The sequence below is a fragment of the Amphibalanus amphitrite genome, unplaced genomic scaffold (genome assembly GCF_019059575.1).
Source record: "Amphibalanus amphitrite isolate SeventyFive unplaced genomic scaffold, NRLGWU_Aamphi_draft 000392F_arrow, whole genome shotgun sequence".
In the NCBI taxonomy this organism is placed as follows: domain Eukaryota; kingdom Metazoa; phylum Arthropoda; class Thecostraca; order Balanomorpha; family Balanidae; genus Amphibalanus; species Amphibalanus amphitrite.
Genome location: NW_024881886.1, coordinates 313,912 through 332,325, shown reverse-complemented (window position 1 = coordinate 332,325; position 18,414 = coordinate 313,912). Strand labels below are relative to the sequence as shown.

At 46.2% G+C, this 18,414-nt stretch overlaps 2 protein-coding genes across 2 annotated transcripts in view; one reads left to right on the top strand and one right to left on the bottom strand.

Moving 5' to 3' along the window:
* LOC122390358 (uncharacterized protein NMB1327-like) overlaps positions 1-18,414 on the top strand; it is a 99,245-nt gene that overhangs the window by 73,680 nt on the left and 7,151 nt on the right. The gene's annotated exons all lie outside the window — the stretch shown is intronic.
* Positions 13,812-16,067, bottom strand: LOC122390352 (ATP-dependent RNA helicase A-like). The gene is made up of 2 exons (XM_043383231.1): positions 15,877-16,067; positions 13,812-15,177 (listed from the first exon to the last, which is right to left on the bottom strand). Exons 1-2 carry the CDS (start codon positions 15,892-15,894, stop codon positions 14,236-14,238), a joined length of 960 nt encoding a protein of 319 aa, XP_043239166.1. The 5' UTR covers positions 15,895-16,067; the 3' UTR covers positions 13,812-14,235.

The following is an 18,414-nucleotide window of genomic DNA, read 5'->3' as shown; positions in this document are numbered from 1 at the left end:
AACCAATTGGTGCACAAGAAGGTGTCGTTTTTCTGTTACAAAATACACTTTTTGAAGTGTAGTGTTCAACAATTACAAAAAGTTTTATCCGGTCACCCTTCGCTCATTTTTCTCGGCGAAAATTAATTTTGGATGACGTTCTCTGATTTTGGTGCCTTGGTACCTTCTCTCGTCAGCAGCGCTCTCAGACAGTTACGTGGTGGGAAGCAATGTCTTTTGCGCGTTAGCTCTCAATGAAGTTGATTCTTTGCGGCCCGTATTCACTAATCTTGTGTCATTCATATTTACATAAATGGCAAGTCTGACTGCTCTCTAATTGCGTGGCTTGTTTATACGTGCTAAATTGTCCGCTAAAACCAACTTAATTATACTTAATCACAGGCTTGGTATGAGACGTTAATTGCTTACTGCAATCACAGCGCCAAAGCGCCGATGAAGCCAGGCATGTCAGCACTCTGCATTGAGTCATCAGATCTGTGTTTTCTGACCTGATTTCGAGTGTCATGCTGTAATAATGCATCATAATGAACAGACTAGTCAGCCGATATGCCCCACATTGAAATCGGCCACATTTAGGTCAGATCGTGTCAGTGTGCCGACATGATACGGCAGCCTCAGTATAATGGTTGCTGAACAGCCGGAACCATTGACTTGGTAACCTTGTGCTGTGTTGGAGACAGCAGTACTTTAGAAAACGGCACCACGCCAATCGAAAACTCTGCAGTTGAGTGCGTCTCTCGCCTCTCTCGCTAAAGTACGAAACCGATTGACCCTTGTATGCATGCATGCATGCATGCATGTGTGCACATATTTGCTTAAAATCTTAGCAGAAGCACTTCCGGAAGCAACCCTTCTACAGGTATCTCAAGACAAATACTAAGGCACTATTGTTTGGTACAAATACAATAGCAGCATTGTTGATTTGCTCTCTTCCCTCCCATACTCCACCCACTTACCTTTGATAAACGGTTTGTTCCGACAGATCCGACTTACCTTTGACTGATCTTGTTTTACACCACGGTCGTAGGAAGATAGCGCTCTTCCGCTCACCACAACACTCTGCTGCCTCCTGTTATTCCCCTGCGTCCGGCCAACTGGAGTCGCCTGCGGGCACGAATTCGCGGTCTGCCAGCCTCACCGGCTGGTGTGCCCACACTGAGTATTGACCACGGTAGTGTCGTGACAATTACCTGAAATGCTGGAAAATAGCGGACGCGGCGCGGCGGTGGTGTTTTTGTGAGGGAAGGCGGTGGATTGAACACGGCGCAAGGAATGGTGCAGGTGAATTGACACGAGTGGGGTTGATCTGGGTGCGAAGGACTTGTTGATGTAGTTTTTTTTTTTTAGAAAGGAAGACTTCTTTCGAGAAATAGGAAGATGTTTACGCGAGGCATTCATTCAGTGGGTAACGTGTAGGTATGTGTTTGTGTGTGGTAGGTAAGAATCTGTGGTTCTTTCTTGGTAAAGCATTTTGTTCAATTCACCTCGTTATCATTTTGGTAATGCATGGATGCGAGGTACTTACGCGGTCGAGGAATTAATTACCCTTTTTGAGGCTCTTGCAGATCCATGAGTACTTACATATTTTACCTCATTATTTCTCAATTACCCTACATGCATCGGTAATTGACAAACAACGTGTTTATTTAATGTACACACTATTTCACCTCTTAACCACAACGCGTGGCCTCCATACAACGGTCAACCTAAAATACACTACAGACGATGTCAAACGGCGTGCTCACATATCGTAAGGCCCTGGTCAAATGGCGTAAGACCTCACATTCTGTGTCGCTCGGCTGTATGGTATGGGTCTCACGTGCCATGCTCCGTACCGTGGGGTGCCTTGTAGACAACCCGACCACCATACGGCAGGTGCTGCTGATAAATATGACTGCTAAATGATGAATATGCTAATGGAAGACCAAATGATGCCGGGGTTGCAGGGTAACTCCAGTCACGCGATAGGGAGCGGACTTTGTTTGGGTCTTTACCCCGTTTGAAGGTCGTCTGGAACAGTTGGTTTTATTTGGGTGCTATATTCGTGCGAAAGATATGTTCGAAAATGTGCTGATTATTTGTTCTCGTGTCTGGGAGATGCCATCCAGATGTAACCGCTAATAATATACGAGCACAGGCCTTGCGCGAATATTTTCACAATCCTTTAGCATATCAAAACTGAAATGCAGCTGCTAATTATAAAAAAGAAGTTCTCTCAGTCAAGCTCATCACGCTTATCAGTATAAGCCGTGCAATGAGCACCTAATTCAATCAACGAATCTCCCAAATGCACGTGGGTCACGAAGCTGACACAACTGCTGCTTTCGAGCCCGATTCATCATCCCACTTTGAGGTTCATCCCCTTTAAGATATCCTCTGACTCGTCTGCCCGCATATCTCTCCCGTATACTTCGGTCCTTCAGCGAACACCGTCGTGTCGCGGCGGGTGACCGGACGAACTGTCGTACCCCGCTGTACCACAACTCTCTGGAAGCGGCTGCAGCCTGACACGGCGGTGAACGAGGCCAGCAAATCAGGCACTGAGACAGCCGCTACGAGTGCAGAGATTACTGGGAACACTGCGCAGGACGAGCGCTGACTGCGACCCTGGCACGACTGTAAAGCTCAATATAAAGTGAATTGTAAAATGCAGATACTGGTTTATAAAGGTGGTTATAAAGCGCGGGCGGCTTTTAGAACTGCGCGAGAAGGATCGTTGACCGCTTGGGGTCCGTTGACAGGGCCGTGTCTCAGTGGGAGTACTGTGTCCATGTCATTTATTGCCGGTACCAGCAGTGGAAGGATTTTCGGTATTCTGATGTTCCTTTCATGGTGCTGATGAGGTTTGCACCTTTCCTGTTGTAGCTCTTGTCTCTGCAGTTACAATCGGATGAAACCCCATAGCACCCCATAGGTAGTGTTGCAGCATTCTAAAAATCGTCGTATGATGCTAACGTCTCTTGTCATAAAAATTGATCCGCGTTCTCTTTAAAATTTACCGGCATTTTCTCAAAGAGACTGTTTACTGTTAAATGTATTGCAACGCATGAAGTGTATCGTCAGCTTAGTTTCAGCAATATTATTCGGCAATTTGCTTGTATCTTTTGTTTTTGCAGCCTCAACTTGTCCAATGTAGATAATAAGCGCACTTATTCACTTAGTTGTCTTTCGGTGAATTATTTCATTTACAGGCACTCGCACTTGTTCACAGAACGCACACAAACGCCTTGAAACACTAACACGCAGGCATACACAGACACACAAACACCCTCCAGAGCGCGGCATGACCATGATAAATCGTTGCTTGCCGTGACAGGCAACATATTGGACTATCCGTGACCCCATGTGGCCAGCCTTCGCGCCAGTGAAAGGTACGGATCATGCATTGTTCCGAGTCGAGCCAGCACAAAGACTGCACTCAGCCAGTTCGGCGGTGATTTGTAGTGGCGTGTGTTTTGAGGAGGTTTGCTGTGCCGTTTCCGTTGAGTCCCTCGCTCCATCGTTCGATTTTAACCGTAAAACGGTCTTTCGAAGCGTGACGAGGTGCACGCTCGCGCGGATACCCTCCACAGAACTTGGCAATCAGACCAGTGATCGACTGAATGAAACCAAGTGCATTGGCGCATTTCGTCGCCATACTTTTGTACTGCAATTGTCCATTTGAGGTGTCTGCCCTCCCAAGACTGTCGACTGGCATTCAAAAGTTTTAATGGCGCCCCTAGTGGCCGCAGCATGTCAAAGCCGACGGACATTATCATTACGGAATATCCATATTTCTCAGCGGGCGTGGCTGGGCCCCATTGACGGGCATTGCGGAATGTATTGGCTCGAAACGGTGCTCGTTGCCGGGAGACGCGTGCAACGCTGGCACACAGAGACAAAGTTTGGAAACGGCCCAAACTTGCCCACTATTCAGTGCGACGATCGATCAGGTGAATGTTCGGGGCAGGGGGAGGGCGCCGGCAGCAATTTGGGTCGGCCGGGGCCGCCACCGTGGCAGCCCAAACAAAAGGTTTGGTGAATCGCGGCACTTCAGTGATTTATGCCATTTGGAAAGACGACAGCGTCCAATGTGGATTGAAAGCCGACGTGACTGAATAAAAGGAATGGTATCGTCGTTGTGAGTGCGATGGCGAATGTTTTCGAATGTCTCGTCATAATACGGAAATAAGATTGGTAACTGATATGGCCAGCGGCTTTCGAAAAACAATTATAGTTATTCCGACATTTTTCCTGGGGCAATGGAACTGCGGTTTTTTCCACTCCCAGCTTGAAAATTGCCGTCATCATTTGGTCACAAAGCATGGAAGAAATTGGAGTGTCGCGTATGTTATGTTCAGTCTTTTTTATTGTTTTTTAGTTCCATCATAAGATAAGCTGAAAGAACGTGCCCAAGCTATTTGAAAAACAAAGAATGTATTCATTCTTATTCGCCTTAACTTCAACGTGAGCTGGTTTCAACTTGCATACTGCACATACCTCTATCCGCGTGTGTTGTGGACGCATAGATTTTAATCCAGGGTGCAGTGTCATGGCCCTTTCGTTGCTCCCTATGGTAACGTCATATAGTCAGAAATATAGTCATGTAGTCCGTCGAAAAATACGGATGAATTTCATTTGCATTCCACTTTTGCAGCTCGATAAAATAGTGCAATTGAATGGCCAACTGTGCATTTAGACATTATGTGAGACGATTAGGGTGAGGCAGGCTGTTTTGAGCAGTTTGGTAATCGGTGGTCCAGTATTCAGATTAAATTGCCCATTATTGCACTGTTTCTGCAATTTAATCGCATAATTACTGTATTATCATACGGATTACTAGAAACCACCATAGACCATTTCATTGCGCAATGATGGATGACAAATGCAGTCCTGCTAGTGGCCACTTTTCAGCATGTTATATATGCACAAATTAGATGTCTCGGGCCATAATAGTTGTTCCAGAATTGAGTAGGTAGGTACGCCATGCGACGTAGTTAGATGATGACATGCTTCTTAACTCACTAAGACGAGCTGGAACTTTCGGGCTGTTCAAGTATGCATTGCTGATGTTGTTTGGTGTAGATCATCCTTATTTTTTATATCATAGCTCATTTCTTTCCCTTTCCTGGAGCAAAGGTCATAGCGCGTCTTGGATCAGTGCGGATGTGGTGTGCCACACTGAGGAGCATGTCACCCATCCAGACTCATCCTGACTTTATCAGGAGGTGTTATTCGCCTCTGCGACGTCTCTCTTCTCTCATAAACCGCTACTCCCCACAGAACTAGCGCAAAAACGCCTCCCGCAGCCCGCTCGTTTTAGAGGGGACATTTAACGTTCACCGCGGCTCATTCCGGGGTCATTTCACTCCCGCAGCCCAGTTTTCGTTCAATGTGCGAGTTCCGGTGCGACTCGCGACTCCGACGGGGCCTGTGTCTCTCCACTCTTCGCTCTGTCAGCCACTTGGTTCGTTCCCATGACTAGTGGTGCGACGTGTATTGACCTTTTGCCGACGCCGTGCCCTGGGACGCATTCTGTTTCTTTTTCTGCCGGCATCCGGCGCGGCAGCATGATGAATTCCCGCGCAGATGTAGGCAAATATGGAATTTTTATGAGGCAAATATGTCATGCTAATGTCTTTCACATAAAGTTTTTGCGCCGGGGATTCGTGTTTTGGTCGTGGTGCCGTTTTTATCGGGGTCAGTGTTCGCGCGCCTGAAGGATGTGAAGTGGCGGAATTGGCAGGTCGTGGAGACGCAAACGGTGAAGTTGTTTCCGTGGACGCAGTGATGGTGCAGAGCCCGTGATTGGTCTTATTATTTACGAGGGACACCAAGTCATATGCCAGCACAGTACAGTGGGAGGAATTTGACAGATGTTGTAGTGTCAATGATAAAGACGGTATAGACTGTATGTAGAGCGTTGAACTTTTTGAGTCGCGCAGTTTTCACCCAAAAAGACAGAAATGAAACAAAGAAGATAGTACAGTTTACAAAGTTATAAATCTCGGAGAAGTTAGAAATATATTCTAAGCATGTGTGATATAGATTCATGTTTCGACTGTTCCAACGTATACACATTAAGTTGGCCCTTCATCGGACACCGAAGGCTCACATTTTACTAACTCTCGAAAGCTTAAACTCGTATGAGATCTCGGTGATGAGCTCTCTAGCTTCCCCCAACAGACAGCACGCTCAAAATCCTTTCCACAGCCGTCCGCTCACAGCCGTCCGCGTGACTTACCGCCCTCACCGTGAGCTGCCCCGCTCCACCAAAAGGGCGTAAGCGGCGGCGCTCGGTGCATTCCTGGTGTATTCATGACCTGCGATTACCGAGTGGCTCCGCGAGACACGCGGGGCTTGTTACGTGCCAGTCGCTCATTGTCTGCGCGCCGGGCCCGAGCGCGCATAATTCGCCTATAACTCCGTTTGCACGTCATTCGCGTCATGTCCATAGCTCACAGTTAACTTATACTTGATGGTCGATTGTATTTACGGGATTTATGTATGCATTTGCATCGCTTAATCCGCAGCCGAGCGGCGCTGGAGAGCGTTGGGAAGACTCCGGTTCTCGTATGCACGTGATGCACAGAGAGAGCGGTCGGGTGGGATACGCTGGCCGCAGAATCGCGCCTCAAAATACATAGTTTGCTGCTTGTAGTGGGGTGGATGCAAATATGGAGATGAGCTAAATGGGTGATTGAAATGCATTCTGTGGTTGGGAAAGTGTAAAATGATGTGTTTGTAAGACACATGGCCAAATGATTTTGCATGCCAATATCAACTTGCACAATATGGCTGTGAAACGTTTCAGTTTGCAAGCTTACTGGTTTGTTTGAATAACTCTTCAAGCTTATCGTGTTTGAAATTTGATCTGATAGTGGAAACATTTATACAACATTTATACACTTGCCGTGTACCTAACTATTAGCATTTGATATAAGATTGCCAACACGGGACGGCAAGGCATGGCATGAAAACTGTACCTAGCTATTCATGAACGTTGAAGCTAACAATTTTTCGTCCCCTTTTCATGACAATCCAGCTTAGGCATATGTTAAAATCTGCGTTTTGAATTGGTAACAGCAGCCGAAAAATTGCATTTTACATTGTCATCTTAACGTGCTTCCCAGGGCTTCGCGTGTATTCGGTATGTGTGGTAACCCATCACAAGTGATATTCTATGCTTTTTCCGCATGGAAGCGTCGAACTGGTCCAATTCCTTACGGTAAAATTGCATATAAAACCTTAGATTAACTCCGGTACTCTAAGGTACCAGAGTTAATCTAACCAGAGTTAATCTAACTCTGGTAATAACGAATAACCAACGGTGCCCACCACCTTCGGTTATTCGTCACAGCAAGCTCGTGAAACCACCGTCAGAATGCAGTGTAATATTTTGTGATTACCTAAACGTACAACTGTCGAGACCCCGACCTAAATGATCTGTAGCTTACCCGTTTCTTCAAACATATACATAGAATAATTCACATGGCCGAACGTTTTACTTGCGCTATTGATGAATCAATTTTCATTATTAGCATTATTTTTGTATGAACTGTGTAGGAGTCAAGGTTGTGGAAAGGTCAGTTCGAGTCACTGGCCCTTGGTGACCTCGACTAAAATTTCCTATGCATTTTTAATTATTTGTTTTCATTAATCATTTCACCATTTAGCCACTACTTTTTTTCAAACGTGTGTTGCGGTAAATGCCTAATGACGGCGTGGGACACTTGATGGTTTCTCTGACCTTATTTGACCTGATACGACCTACTGCAGTTGCACGAATACCTACATACGTGTACCTACATTGTTTTCCAACAAAACAATGACGTGCCAAATGGACGTCCGAAATAGGCAGGTAATGTAATAGGCAGGTCCCAAATAGGCCTAGAAAATCCTTCAAAAAGTCTAGCAAGTCTACATATTCTTAACCCGCGCCCCACTGGGGGGGGGGCTATTTATAGCCCCCCCTCCCGTTTTTCTGCAATAGCTTCCAAACCGCTTGACGTATCGACGCCAAACTTTCAGTACCTTAGGCTGCATCAATTTGACACCTTGTGTCAAAATTTGAACTTCGTACCTACTATAGGTCGGCCGGAAATGACATCAGAGTGACGTCATGTTCGGCCGATTTCGACGCAAAACATTGAACCACGGCAATCGCTCCCAAGAGCTCAGTTTTTAAGCTAGATCCAATTTCTTTGCATGAGAGGACTCAGAATAGACTGCGCTATCAAACTGCTATCTCGGATTTTCGAAATTTTGAAAATTTCGAAAATTGTATATAATAATATCCAAAATTTATATTTTTACATTTTTTCAAAAAATTTTTGACTTTTCGAAAAAACCGGAATATATGTGATAGAACGCATTATTATGACTAAATCTAGCAAGTTTTAGCTAAATATCTTCAAAAATGGCCAAGTTTTACCCATTATTGCAAAAAATTCACAATTATTAATTTTTCAAATCAATTTTTCAGCACGTATTTGACATCGTACGCCAATATAAATAGCACCATCGTGTTCCTGAGCTCAAACTGCATCCAATAGACACCTTTTTTGTTAAAAAATTTTAACTTCAAAATTTGACCTTTTTTGACCTGAAAATGACCTAACATGCTAAATTCGACTCAAAATGACCTCGAATAACACAGACGACATCAAATTCGAAATCTCTGACCTAAATGGACCATAAAACATGTGTCACGTGACCGACGCATGATATAATATTTTCGTGACCTGTGATGACCTGACCTTGACCTGAAAATCAAAGTACAAGTTTGGTACCCTCAGCGTAACTAGAGCATCTGTTCCCGAGTGTGTGATCCAAAAATGAGCCTGGTCTGACTTGTAAGACGGCGGCCAGAGCCCAAAACGTGATCAAGCCAAAATGCTAATAATTTTTACTTTGACCTGACCTGTGACGTCATCGGTGACCTCGAGGTCAATGAAATTAGGTTTCGCTCGACAGTTTTTCCGGGGCTATCAGACGCCGTTTGAATTTTGACGATCGGCCCAGTAGTTTCGGAGTTAGGAGGGGGGGCTATGAATAGCCCCCCCCCCCCCAGTAGGGCGTGTTATACGCAGACCCCAGTGGGGCGCGGGTTAAGATTCTTTTCACTGACCTTTTCTGGAAGGTCAGCAAATGACCTAAGACCTTTCGGACACGGCTGCCTCTCGTCACGAGCAATATATACGCTGGTCGCTGTTCTTTTATTTTCGGCCAAGCTTTAGTCCGATCAGGGGCCGAGCGGCAGGGGCTCTGACCAAATCGACCTTCCCTCCGCTACCGCTGTAAAATACCGGATGCGGGCTAGGCTGTCATGTGACCCTAGCCTGTAACTCCAATACACCGACTCGCTCTCAGACTCCGCTCCTCAGCCGCTGAGACCGACGTAGACTCGGACTGAGACACTGGCCCCCAAACCCAAGACAGCGTGGGGAGGTGGCGCCACCTGCCGTTATTGTGATTGGACGGGTCGACCGTGCTGACATCTACATGAGTGTATCGCAACTCTCTGCTATCGGGGGGCCGGTGGTGAGCAGACGATTTTAGCATGGAAGGTTTCGTTGCAGGTGATTCTGGGTCAAAGTCGAGTGAAAAATGATATAATTGACGTCACAAGTGGCAAGTGAACGTCACATCAACGTCAAAACTCACAAGTGAGCCTTTGCATGGTCCTAAAATGCCGCATCATCGCAACGCCATCAGTGCCAGAGGAGCTTCACAGGGATGAAACCTACAGGAGCTAGTATCCTCGAGAGGTCTCACAACTTGTATATCTCGGATGTTTACTAAGGGTCACCTGAGGTCAGGTCGGTCACTTGACTTCACCATTATACCTCAGTCAATGGGAGGAAAAAAGAAACTGTTATTTTGGCACCGGGAATGATCTAAAACTAAACCAAGCACGCGGAATCGTGGCTTCATACAGGGTGTCTCAAAAGTTCGTTGACAGGTACCAGCCATGCTTTTTTGTCAATAATTCTGAATCAACAATAAATAAACAGTCGAAATTTTGCATGGGCATTGGTAACAACCTTCCTCAAGCAGTCTCATTGTTTTCAAACGCATTCGACCCTTCCTGAGCCCACAAAAAGGGTTCATCTCTGACCATGGGTCAAGCATGAAAATGGAGGTCGCAAAATCGGGTCGGCTGAGAAACTCTCTGTTTCAGGAGTAATGGGAATGGTTAAGTCGGAAATGACACATGGCAAAGTGTCGGCGAGGATGAGTACAACATGATGATCATCCAATAAAAACGGTGGCTAAAATTTTTGAAGGACAAAACCATGCGAGACTAACAGCGTTTTGAACGACCCTCGTACGGCAGCAGACTCGTGCTCCGGAAAGCAGCTGAAAATGAAGGCATAACTATTGAAAACTGACAAGAAGCTCACAGACAGAGGTTACCCAGTTTCAAAAATTGCAGGTCATCGTAAAACAAAGACAAAGTATCATTTGAAATTGTTTATAATATCTAGAACGCTAAATTTTTGGGGAAAATACCACGAAAATCATCAATACCAAGGACAACTGACCCTCCAAAAGTGTCAATTAATGTTAAGTTTTATCTTACGAAGTTTCAAGAGGCAGATCTGGAGCGAATAGCTTTCTTTTAGACACAAAATCCCGACAAAACCACACGATGGACAGGTTTTTAACGTTTACAAAGCAGAACCTCTCCTGAGGAAAACACTACGCAACCCAGCGAAGGTCTCGGAATGCATGGGGAATGACGAGCGTTTGGGATTTGCAAAATTTGCACAATGTGTCTAAGAAACAGATGGCCGACACATTCTTCTACGACATGCTGCGAAAAATTTTCCCCTGGCACTTCCCATTTGTTCAGGAATGGGGTTGTTTTGAAAAGGAAAATGGTGCTTGGGAGGTCGGCGCCAGTCATTCATGAAGGAGTTAGCGCCAGAGAAGACCTACAAAATACTCACGGATGGTGTCGATGCACGCTGTCGGCTTTCAGGGAGAAGCGGATGTTGCCGGGGAGCTCGTCAAACCTAATTCCGACGCAGAAACTGCAGGGGATTCCCTTACAAGAGCTTGAAAGCTGGTAACCTTTTATCAGCCTCCGGCAGCTGACGGAGCGACGAAAATCGGTATTGGTAAATATTTTTGGAGATACAGCAAAGGGTTTGATTTCCAACCTCCCGAATCAGTTGTCAAAGCATGCATATTTGTCTAGTGTGCACACAGACACAAAAACCTTACATTTTTGGCCGGTTCTTATATGCTTTATGGGCATGGGAAATGTGTATACGAACTTTTGAGACACCCTGTACATTCCTTGCAAGGTCCGGTGCTTCACTTTTGCATTGTTGACCTTACTTGGCGTCACTTATGACATCACTAAGGTCATATGAGTTCTTCGTCAAGAACTCCCAATCAAATTGAGCTAGCCAATCGAAAAGCTACAATGGACTCGGAAAGACCTGCAGTAGCGAATGATATGCGATATGGCCTCCTTCGACCAACTTCGTGACCTGGAGTGGGTAGCACTGACCTGACCTTGACCCGAGATCAACAGTCAACACCTTAAAGGTAGTGTGCAAGCTTTCCTGGACCGTATGGAGTTAATGGCCCAGATAAGGAGAACCGGATTTTTAGATCTTATCCATACCTTCAAAACTCATGGAAACGTCTTAAATTCTTCAAATTTTGAGTACCCCAGTGCGAAATTCGCCCCGACGGGTTGTCGGTCGTACCCCAACCACATTTCACACCACTATGAACAATAAATGCACACACTGAAATCGCTAAGTACCGATATGCTCATCCAATCAAGTTTCGATAAACCCGTTCATCATCATCTCCTGCGGTTTCGAACACGCCTGTCAGGTGGTGCGGTAGACCGCGCCCAAAGCCAGGGCCCCGGTAACGTGAGGTAGCCGAGTCGGAGCAGCGTGCGCTGACCCAAGCCGGGGCCGCGCGTCCTCCCGGTGTCATGTGATAGCCCGGGGCTGCCCGCGGGGATGCGGTAGACCGCGCCCAAAGCTGCGGCCCCGTCTTGGGTCAGCGCACGCTGCCCCGACTCGGCTACCTCACGTTACCGGGGCCCTGGCTTTGGGCGCGGCTTCTGCTCATACTTTGTGGTGCGGTGGTGGTGCGTCGGGCCGCGCGCTCTGACTTCGGCCAAGAAAAATGCGTCAGCTGATCATTGTCATTTCTGCCACTTGCGTGTGGTGAAATGGGGTCATAACTTAAGAGACGGCTTTTTCATATCAATTATTTTACATAAAATCATATTTCCAAACCATAAATAATGTTCGACAGCCAAATAAAAGAAACAATACCAATTCAGGCTTACAGTTTAAGGCTCGACATTGTGTTGTCTACGATTAGACAGCTGATAACTCATTCCCGTACGTCGTAACTCTATAATGACCTTTGCTTATTGTCACATGTGCGCCGCATTCGCGATTGTTGCCGACGCCTGTTTGCAGGTCAGTCCGCTACAGTTGTTATACATATCGAAAAACCGATAAACTTTTAGGCGAAAAAGGCACTATTCCAGGCCCATTTTTGATTTTTTTGCGATATTAGGTAAAAACAGAAGCTTCTTATCCTAGGAAAAATAAAATGGGAAATCTTTCAAAGGTGGCACACTACCTTTAAGGTGAACTCACCCGAACAAAAAGTACACCATTCGATGTGCCTAAGCTAGACAAACACGATAACAAAATGCTGCCAAAATCGCGGCTCTACGATCTTTTTTTTTGGGGCGGGGGGGGGGGTAATGTTATTTACCAAAAACCGGGCCTGTGCCTTGGGCCCCTTGAACTGACCTCAGAGGTTTTATTTGCCTGATTTTATCTGAGACCTTGAAATTGGGTACCATTATCGATGCGTCTCGTAACGGCGCACACGCTCGTTTCTTTCTCGCGAGGCTTTAGCACAATTAGGAGCGAAACGGCGAGGGGGGTCGTACCAACCCTCTCCTTCGGCAGGAAAGCAATGGGTCCGGCAAGGGCTAAATTCCAAATTAGTTCCAACAAATAGGTACCGAAGGTAAAATTAAAGTCATTCGAGGTCATCAGAAACCAATGAACTTAACCTGCTGTTCAAGCGACTTTGTCAACCACCATAATCCATGGGATGCGCCTCTTCTCACTTGTTGGCACGTTTCCAATAACACAAATAAAAACTTGAAAACGCACATATCTTTTTGCCCCCGCAAAATTGTTATCGATGAAATACCACAATACTTCCATACTATGTCATGAATAAATGCCGGTTTGACTGAGTACCTTTTTATTAAGTTGATAGAGCGAGTAATTTGGATTGATGTTGTCAATGTCATCGTACATAACTATTTTGCTTACCTATTGGCTAGCATTTTGCAGTGCGAGTGTTACCAACCAAAAAGGTTTGCAATAATTGGCTTTGGCTAACTTTAATGACGTCATTGGTGCAAAGGAAACAATTTGTTCAACGCGAACAACAACAGCCACGGTGGCAGCCACATTATATGGTGCAACACGTATTTGAACTGGACTGGAAGGCACCGCCCCCGCCCCCCCCCCCCCCCATTCCTAATTACCTTCCGCCGCCTCTGGCCGACATATGTCGAATGATCTTTCTGACCTGATATAACTCGGAGCAAGAGGTCACAGGTGAAAGGTCTTTGGTTCAGGGCCATGATATTTTATAAGTGGGAGTACAATTGATCAAAACGAGGCACTGAAATAGTTGCCGCATTTTACGTGTTTCTTGTGAAAAACCGAGAATGCTCCATTCTGCCCCCTGTATCTGCCAGTGCTATGCAGTTAACCTCATTAATATTGATATTGGACAGGAAAAGGTCAAACAATATGTCATGCAATGTATATTGTCATGCCAAGATCACAGACATAATTAAAGATAGGTTACATACACAGAACACACAAATAAGAAGTTGGATAGAGGCCAATTGTGAAAACCTTTACCTGACCTTACAGCAATCCAAGCGCAGATTTGTATTGCCACAAGCGTGATACTGAGCCTATTCACCAAGTTTTAATTATTCATCAAGACACTTCTGTATTTCCTGAAACATTATGCCTTGCTCTGGAAGTGGAGCCAGTACAAAGTACACATCTCGTGGCTTTTTCAAACGCAAAGCCCAGCTCCAATTTACTGCCCAAAGAACACGAATTATTAGCCCGTAATAAATGAAACTGTGTGAGCGATTTCAGTTCATATAGCTGCAGTGACACAAACCGCCCTGATCTCAATATTAGCGACAGTTAGCGGTGCCTACTTTCCATAGCTAGAAGTTCCAGCCGAGACCCCAGATCTGGCCTGGCCGAGACCTCCGTAGTAGTACTGGTTGTATGGGTTATAGTAGTGGCTGTACCCATAGTTGGGCCGGTAGTAGTTGTAGTGGCTGTAATACGGCTGCCGGTACTGGTTGTAATAGGGCTGCCGGTAGTAGTGGGGGTACCTATAGTTGTACCCGTACGGACGGTAGTAGCTGTTGAATCCTGACGAGGTGAAGCTCTGACCTCCCACGAACCCGGCACCGCCCAGGGCGCCGCCGCCGCCCAGAGCGCCGACTCCTCCGAGCTTTCCTCCGCTCAGGAGACCGCTGAGACCAATACCTCGGTGACCTCCGAACTGACCTCCGTACCCGCTAATCGCACCGAGTCCGCCAACTCCCCCGAGCCCGCCAACTCCCCCGAGCCCGCCAACTCCGCGGAGCCCGCCAATTCCGCGGAGCCCGCCAACTCCGCCGAGCCCGCCAATTCCTCTGATTCCGCCGAACTTGCTTCCGAACCGTCCTCCGAACCGTCCTCCGATTCCTCCCAAAAGTCCTCCGAGCCGGCCCCCGATGCCGAATCCACGGCCGTAGTAGGGCCTACCGAAGTATCCGAAGAGGCGGTAGTATTTGAGCAGCCGCAGCATCCGGTAGTAGTGGGAGAAGAAGTACCTTCCTCCAAAGCGACCGCGACCTCTCAGCAGGCTCAGCCAGCCGTCAAAGCCGAAATTGTCGTCATCGAATAAACCATCATCGAATAAATCATCATCGAATAAATCATCATCGAAGATGTCATCGTCGAAGAGGTCATCATCGAAGAGGTCATCATCGAAGAGGTCATCATCGAATAAATCATCATCGAATAAATCGTCACCGAAGAGGTCGTCGTCGAATCCGAACTGGGCAGAGCCCTGGGCGACCAGCACCGCCAGCAGGAGCAGCTGCAATAGAACAGACGACACGGTGTCAGTTCCCTTCGAAATCGAGCCATTCCAACGGGTATTGGCCAGCTTGGATGAGGGGTCAGTTATCATTTATAGTTATCGTCTCTTCAATTTTTTTTTTCACAATGGTTTACGAAATCAAATCCAAAGCTTATATTTTAAGCCGATCAATTTAAACTCACATGATTTTAATTAGCCTGAAACACTGTATTTGCGCATTTTCCAGTTAGTTGAACCATGGAACAGCCAGAAATTGATAAAAGTAAAGCAGAACAAAAGTCATCTCATGAAAACATAATCCCATTAGACTTTTACGATCTCTCTTTTACCATTATGGCACCATTAGAAGACGAAAAACATATACAGTTGAAATGTAGGTATGGTTTTGTGAGGCGTGAGCAGTTTTTTATTCCAAGCAAATTTTTGTTTACTTTCAACAGCTGCACAGCATCAGATGAGCTTGGCTACATTTAAAAGTTAGTTTGTGTCGTTATCTACTCAAATTCCTCCTCCTTAATAATGTCAAAAGTTAGCTAAACCAGGACAGCCTCAAGCTGTATTTTGTCCGCAAACATTTGATATACTTATACAGCTCGCAGGCCTTATTTTTTATTAGAAGAATGGCACGACGCAATTTGTGATTATTTGAAGTGCTCATATTAAGTAGTTTTCAGTGAACCAGGGTCCAGGACTTACTGCAAAGACGGCCTTCATGGCTGCGGGCCCGGCGGCGGCGGGCGGGTCGAGAGGGCTGCACTGGTCTCCGAGGGCGCCCTCAGGGTCTGACTGCTCCACATCTCCGCCAGGCTTTATACCACACCCGAGCACTGCGTGACAGACGGGCAAAAATCCCCGCCCCGCGCCGAAATGCGGACAAATTCCACCGTCTGCCCGGCGGATTAGCCGGCGTCTGCAGTGGACATGGGGTGCTGGGGCCACGCCCAGCTAGCCGGGAGCTCTGGCGCTCGTGCAGCGGACATTGGCCTGGCGTGAACCGGACCAGCTGCCGGTGATACTAGGGAAGCGGAAACACGCATGGTGTGGGTGAGAAGGTGTACGTACGTACTTCCGTGTGAGAGTCTGCAGTGTGAGCTGTTAGGTGTTGTATGTTCGGCTACGGCAGTGGGATTATGTAATGGTTGTGTGGTGGGGTGTCATTGACCCGTTTACTCGCCGGGTGGACGCTATTTATCTCGTCGTGATATCGGAATACCGTAATTTGAAAATAATTTTTCAGTTGTGAACGACATTTATTCATCCGAGATAGTTTACATTTAGCCTTTTATTGCATGAAACCGTCAGCACCACAGTCTTACCTGCGCAGGCAATGACATTGACGTAACGAAACAGTGTTTTCGAGCCCAACTAACTGACAAATGTTACCATTGCTAAAACATGCATGATGCATTCAGCTGGTTTGCAAATATCGCGTCCATTTGCACTGTACATATGTTGTAAACGGCGGCACGATCAACACATGCAAGTAGCTCTCTCGTCGGCTTGGGCATCCGTCTCTCATTCGTGTTTCAAAGTTCTTGCTCTCGGTACTCCCTCATTCAGCAGAAGAAGCCGCAGTGGCCGAAGAACGGTCGAGCTCCGAAAATGTAAGGACGACCGAAACCGAAGAATCTCGGTCTGAACAGACCGAATCGTCGGAATCTCAGCCCGTCGTCGTCGCCAAAGAAGTCGTCATCGAAGAAGCCATCGTCACCGAATGGGCCGTCATCGTCGAAAAACCCGTCAGCGAAAACGGCGGCAGCCAGCATCAGCACTGTCAGCAGTAGCTGAAAACGGAGGACAGCGTGAGCTGGGCATTCACAGAAACCGTCCACAAGGATGCATTGTTGTGCATTGTGATAATATGACGATTTATGCAAAACAGCTATTACTCTATCCAATGCTGACATAGGTTTAAATTGTCTATGGACATAAATGTTGGTGCTTGCATATACTTTTATTGACTTTAAAAGTTCAATATTCTCTCTTTTGCAATTATCTTTCTGGATATCACCATATTTTAATTGACCTCATCCTCAAATAGATCCAAAGATAAGTAACAAAGTTACTAATTCGGCTGTATTCGAGGACGATCCTTGGTCAACTGATAACTATTAATTAACGTCTAATTAAGTGTTGTTAACAGCAGTTGTTTACCATTGGTCATCTGTTAATGCATGAAGAGCTGTTGACTGCAGTTGATAACCACTGGTTATCGGTTAGTAAAAGATCGTTGACAGCAGTTTATAACCAAGAGCCGCACTTGAATACACCTGAATTGGTGACTTAACAATTAATCTTATGATTTATCTCGAAAAATTGACTTATTTAATTAGTTAAAACATTTTAAACTTAGGACTACGAAAGACTTACCGAAAATGTGAAACGCATGCTGGTTGCGAGGTTTATTTGCCAAATATACCAGCGCTAGCCGGGTTTTTCCAATAGTTTGGAGCTCCGCCACTCTCTGGACGAAGCCCTGCTGAACAATTACTGTATCTGAAGCGGTCTCTGTTTATATATCGCCTTCAGCGGAGGTCTGTAAATCGATTTCTCACGGCCACGGCCTGTTGGTGGGAGCTACATGGTGGTGTCTGCACCTAGAGGGCTTGTAGCTCTGCACTGTGACTTGTACGCGCCACAACACAAAGGCATACAAATGGCTCATGCGTATTTGGTGCAAAAATGGTGATGTCATGGGCCATTGTTTTGGAAGGAGACTGAAAGAGAAAGCTGGGAGCTGGCCTAACTAACGTAATTTATGCATATGCCATGTTATGCATATTGCATAAGCTTACATGGGTCAAAATATTTCACAGAGCGTTGTGACCGGCTGCAACTCAGTTTACTAACTCCTAGAAATAATCGTTTGAAATCCTGTGAGTATTACACATTAAACACGGCCTCCGAACAAAGCGTATTGAAAGAATAAGCTCAGTATTTATGACCTAAGAAACGCTCTATGTCAAGCCTGCTTCATTTTCGGAGTCCTATTTTTTGTGAAAACAAAATGGCGGCGTCCTACTTCGCTCTTAATGCATGCAATACTACCCAAAAATCGATAAAATCGCGCGGTTCTGAGGACAGCCAGATACTGCCCCGTCAGTGTTTACCAACGCTGATTTCTACGGAAAATCGTCCACTCTGAGCTGTCCGATCTGGTAATTGTTAGTTCACTCAGCCCCTTGTCATCTACCAGGGATATCTGGCAACTATTTTTCAGCTGCAGCTTCAGCG